This window comes from Seriola lalandi, unplaced genomic scaffold, assembly GCF_002814215.2.
Source record: "Seriola lalandi dorsalis isolate HSWRI2012SDOR001 ecotype SW California unplaced genomic scaffold, Sedor1 jcf7180002054609, whole genome shotgun sequence".
Classification (NCBI taxonomy): Eukaryota; Metazoa; Chordata; class Actinopteri; order Carangiformes; family Carangidae; genus Seriola; species Seriola lalandi.
This window is the reverse complement of record NW_019525162.1, coordinates 348,536-353,535: the sequence shown is the minus strand read 5'-3', so window position 1 is coordinate 353,535 and position 5,000 is coordinate 348,536. Positions and strand designations below refer to the sequence as shown.

The following is a 5,000-nucleotide window of genomic DNA, read 5'->3' as shown; positions in this document are numbered from 1 at the left end:
TGAGATGTCAAATGACTGGAGTAACAGGGTAGAGGTACGTTCATTTATTTGCAACAGTACTTCTAGGCAAACCATTTTCCCCATTTGCATTTAAACATTACTCCCCTTGTTTCAGGTAAATGGTCTGTTACTGCAACTTCCCTCTGTTTTGAGTAAAGGCAAAGTAAAGCTCTACACGACTGGACTCTCAAAGTACATAGAGACTGATTTTGGCGTTGTTGTGACGTACAGCTCTGACGTCCTGACCGTCCAAATGCCAAGGACCTTCTCTGGTAATCTCTGTGGCCTGTGTGGGAACTTTAATGCTAATCCAGAAGATGATCTGATGCCTGAAGATGAATCTGATATCCTTCAAGCCATTAGATACTGGCAAACCAGCAATGAATATCAATGTGTTGATGCACCCATGAACACCTCAGATTGCAATTTGCAAGATGTGGCTATTTATCAGGGAAAAAACTTCTGTGGAAAGTTACTGGATACAGAGGGAGTTTTCCAGAGCTGCCATAAAACAGTTGATCCACAAGATTTCTATGATAACTGTGTTCGTGATCTCTGTTACGGTAACCAGACTGTCCTGTGTCAGATTCTGTCCAGCTATGTTACTGTATGTCAGGAAATGGGAGCTATAGTGGATGAGTGGAGGACTTCCAACTTTTGTAGTAAGTAACCATAGGGAAAAACATATTTTCCTTCTAATGTTAAATGTGTACAAAATGGGAATATTTTGAATGATTTTTTTTTTTTCCCTACCCCCCCTTAGATCTCTCCTGTCCATCTAACAGTGAATACCGCCTGTGCTCCAGTCACATGTCTGATTGTGTGGAAAATCCAAGTCCTGTAGCAGTGAAATGCAAAGAGGGCTGTTTCTGCAGACCTGGGTTTTTCCACAGTGGTGGCAAATGTGTACTTGACTCTGAGTGTGGTTGCATTTACAATGGTGTTTACCATGAAATCCATGAGAGCTTCTACTCTGATGAACACTGTCAGCTGCACTGTGTCTGTATTGGCCACAACACAGTCCAGTGCACCAACCACACATGTCCAAATGGAACAAAATGTTACATCCAAGATGGCTACAGGGCATGCCATGCATCACAACCCGTTAAATGCACAGTCTTTGGTGGTAGACACTTCACGAACTATGACAGGCTTAACTTTGACTTTAATATGGGAAACTGCCGTTATGTTTTATCCCAGGTTTGTGATGAGGAAGAATCTGACCCCATAATTATCCAACAAGGACAGCTATACCTCAGGGTCCATGGAGTGAATGTTTCATTGGAGATGGAGCATTTGGGAAAAGCAAAGGTAAGCAGTTGCACATTTACCTACATATACTGTTAAGTTAGCCTTGGTTGTAACTTTAACATTTTAATTTTTCAGATTGATGGCATTCTGTGGGGTCTTCCTGTCCAACTGGATCATGTAGCAATATTCCATTCTGGCTTGCTGACCCATGTTGTTGTAGACACTGGGGTGGTGGTTAGTTATGGAGGGCCTGATCTCATACAAGTAGTGATTCCTGCCTCCCATAGAAAAATATGTGGCTTGTGTGGAAACATCCGTGCTGTTGCTACAGACGACAAACTGAGCCTGAATGGCAGCCTTGCAAGTGATGTTTCCATGTTTGTGTCTTCCTGGTCACTTTCACCACCTGGAACGAACTGCTCTAAAGAATGTTATCTCTGTTCAGTGTGCAACTCTACCAGGGCAGCTGAATTTGCATCTGATGAAATCTGTGGCACACTGCTTTCTCCTGCAGGAGTGTTTAGTGGATGCCACTCCTCTGTTGACCCAGAGCCCTTCTTTCAGAACTGTGTAAATGACTTGTGTATGTCTAATGGGAATGAAAAATTGTTTTGTGATAGTTTGAAAGAATACACTTTTGTATGTCAGGGCGCGGGAGCTGAAGTCAAACCATGGAGGAGTGAGAAGTGCCGTGAGTATTTATAATCTTGACTTTTATTTGTTCATGTGTTGTTTCATTAGTGCGTTATGGTGTGCCAGTGCATGTAAGTCAGAGGTCTGCACACATGCTTCTGTTGTACTTTTAAAGCTCTGACAAACTCTATACAGTGAAGTTGGAAGACTGATGTAAGGCTAGCTGGAGTCTGTACAATATATTAAGTTTTTTTCCCCCTCCCACAGCGCTCTCATGCCCTGAAAACTCTCACTACAATATATGTGTTAGTGCGTGCCCTGAGTCCTGTGGTATTTTATCTGATATCCACTGCCCATGGCCCTGTTATGAGGGATGTCAATGTGACTCTGGATACATGCAGAGTGGAAATGGCTGTGTCAAAGCTGAGCAATGTGGTTGCTTCTATCATGGCCACTACTATGAGGTATGTAGCTACACATTACTTGGCTTATACCAACTGGCATGTACATTTTCCCTTTAACACAGCAGTTCATGTATGATTTTTCTTAATGCAGCTAAACTACATAGTTGACATGTGGTCTGACCTGAAAATTGCGGCTTTGCTTGACTTGTGATAAATCTGTTGGTTCCCTGAGGGTGTGCTGTTGTGACACATTTTCATGTGACCCCACAGCAATTTCGGTTATAAACATTGTGCTAAACAAGTGAAGTGCCTTAGTTATTCCATGCACTGTTAATAACATGACTCATTAATGTCTTTGCGAAACATGGATGTGCCTCACCTGAACATGTGACATGATTAATCACAAAATCCTAGGTCTTTGTGTTGTGCTGGGTGGTTGTTTTGCTTGGTGTTTAGAGAACAGTTGGTTAACGCACACAAACAGTGACTCACTGTTTTCTGTAGATTGGGGAGATATTGTGGGCTGAGGGATGCTCCGAGCAGTGTAACTGCTCTGCCACTGCCACCATGTGCTGTGAACCAGCCTCTTGCCCTGAGGGAGAGAGCTGCACCCTTAACAATACCTGGGGCTGCGTAGGAAAAGGTAGGCCCAGCTGGTTCTGCTAGGTTGGGTGCCATTTCCTCACAGCTAACTGTTTTTCTCTCAATTGCTCCATGCATCACTCACTGGTCTCACGTTATGAAACTTTGTCGCTTTGTTTTTCTGTAAGGGCTGTTTTGCAACCTCATACACAGCACAAAGGTGTTTTTTCTGTGTCCTGACATTTTACTTGAAATGCGGTTAACCCCTCACCCCTTTTGATAGTCCATTGTGCTTATATACTGTCTGCCTCCCTCGACACTTCACAATGATCGTACTGCTTGTCAATCACAAATAATAATGCATCCTTTTTTATAATTTTACTCATGGAGGCCCGTGACATTTAAAAGAAATCTGTTGCAAATATCTGTGAATAAGTATTTGCATTTAATGCCATCCTAATAACTTTTTTTTTTTCTTTTGTGACCACAGAATATTTGCACTTAAATTCATTTACTTGAACTTCCTTCTTTATTTACAGCAGTTGTGATGCTGATGTTTCCTCTGCCTAAACTGTCATTTATCCGATAACTTTTTAATCCCCATTTCTTTTCTTTTCTTTTTTTTTTCTTTTTTTTTTTTCAGCTGACAATTATAAAATATGTGAGAATGGAGAGACTTGTGACCGGAGCCAATCTCAGCAAATCCAGTGTTGGGTGCTGGGAGGCTCTTTTAAAGCTATTCATGCCAAAGTGGCTAAAAACAATATTACTATCTACAGAGGGGAAAAAGGCTATGCTTGGGTAAGTTTGAACTTGCACATGGAGAAACTGTCACATCTCCAAGATGGCTTTACTGTCAGTTTGTGATTTAACTCTTATGGATTATGATGACCATAATTTATAATTTCTTCATGTGTTTGTTGAATATATAATTATGTAATGGTTTTATGTGGGTTATTGGTCATTTTAGATACACTGAAACAACAAGGGTTAAAATTTCACCACAAAATCGCATTTAAAAAAAAAAAAAAAAAAAAAAATTCTGAAGTAAAATATACAAATATATCTGTGCTCTCTACAGATAAATGGTGAGAAAAAAGCTACTGCCTGTGACTCTACAGTTTGGACTTACCCAAGCATAGCCTTTTTCCCCCTCTGTAGATAGTAATATTGTTTTTAGCCACTTTGGCATGAATAGCTTTAAGAGATGATGACCCGTTGGGTGTCCTGTCCTTCTGTACTCCGACCCAAACTATATTATTCTTACTGGTGTCATTCAGTATATGGATCAGAGTGTAGGTACAGTTTCCTTGGAATTCAAACATCTTCCCATCAAAAGTGTAGAAGTGGGAGCCTCCCAGCACCCAACACTGGATTTGCTGAGGTTGGCTCCGGTCACAAGTCTCTCCATTCTCACATATTTTATAATTGTCAGCTGAAGAGAGGGAAAAAAAAAAAAAAAAAAAAAGATTCTGAAGTAAAATATACAAATATATCTGTGCTCTCTACAGATAAATGGTGAGAAAAAAGCTACTGCCTGTGACTCTACAGTTTGGACTGGCGAAGATCCATCAGATTGGCATGTTTGTTGTTGTGGATACGAATCTGGGCATCCAAATTAAGTATGACTGCTCTCATATTGCCAGCATCCTCCTCTCTAATACAACAGAAGTCTGTGGTATGTGTGGGAATGGTAATGGCATCATAGATGATGACCTGAGGACCCCACAGGGTGAGGCAGTTGATGCTACCACCTTTGGCTGGAGTTGGAGAGTTCCTGATCAGGAGGCCCAATGTACAGCAGATTGTGGAGATCCATGCCCACACTGCTCTGCTGACCAGCTACAGGAAAAAAATGTTGCCAGTCAATGGATCTCTCTGCATGAGTACATTTGGACACCACAAAATCCATTCTACCTGTGCTGGGAAGCTGTAAACTACACTAAAATCTCCACAGGAATTAGCATATTTGACCTGTGCTCCAGTAATGACACTCAGAGGGCCATCTGCCTGATCTTGGAGACCTATGCTGCTGCCTGCAAAAATGCCCAGATCCAAATCAGAGTGGAGGAACAGCACTGTCTGCCGTAAGATAATTTGTGTAACTATGAGGCAAATTGTAATGTTTTT

General features: G+C 41.4%; 2 protein-coding genes across 2 annotated transcripts in view; both read left to right on the top strand.

Annotated features, from left to right (window-relative positions):
* Positions 1-670, top strand: part of LOC147818365 (IgGFc-binding protein-like) — a 3,422-nt gene extending 2,752 nt beyond the window's left edge. The window contains exons 4-5 of the mRNA XM_087177523.1: positions 1-34; positions 116-670. The exon at positions 1-34 is cut by the window's left edge and continues 376 nt beyond it. Of these exons, the coding sequence (XP_087033649.1) occupies positions 1-34; positions 116-670 (589 nt within the window). The remainder of the gene's footprint in view (positions 35-115) is intronic.
* A 1,543-nt stretch (positions 671-2,213) lies between these two features.
* The window catches only part of LOC147818364 (IgGFc-binding protein-like), a 12,179-nt gene continuing 9,392 nt past the window's right edge, over positions 2,214-5,000 (top strand). Inside the window, 6 exon segments of the mRNA XM_087177537.1 lie at positions 2,214-2,348; positions 2,793-2,931; positions 3,514-3,671; positions 3,952-3,969; positions 4,401-4,930; positions 4,932-4,957. Coding sequence (XP_087033663.1) covers positions 2,280-2,348; positions 2,793-2,931; positions 3,514-3,671; positions 3,952-3,969; positions 4,401-4,930; positions 4,932-4,957 — 940 coding nt within the window. The 5' untranslated portion in view covers positions 2,214-2,279.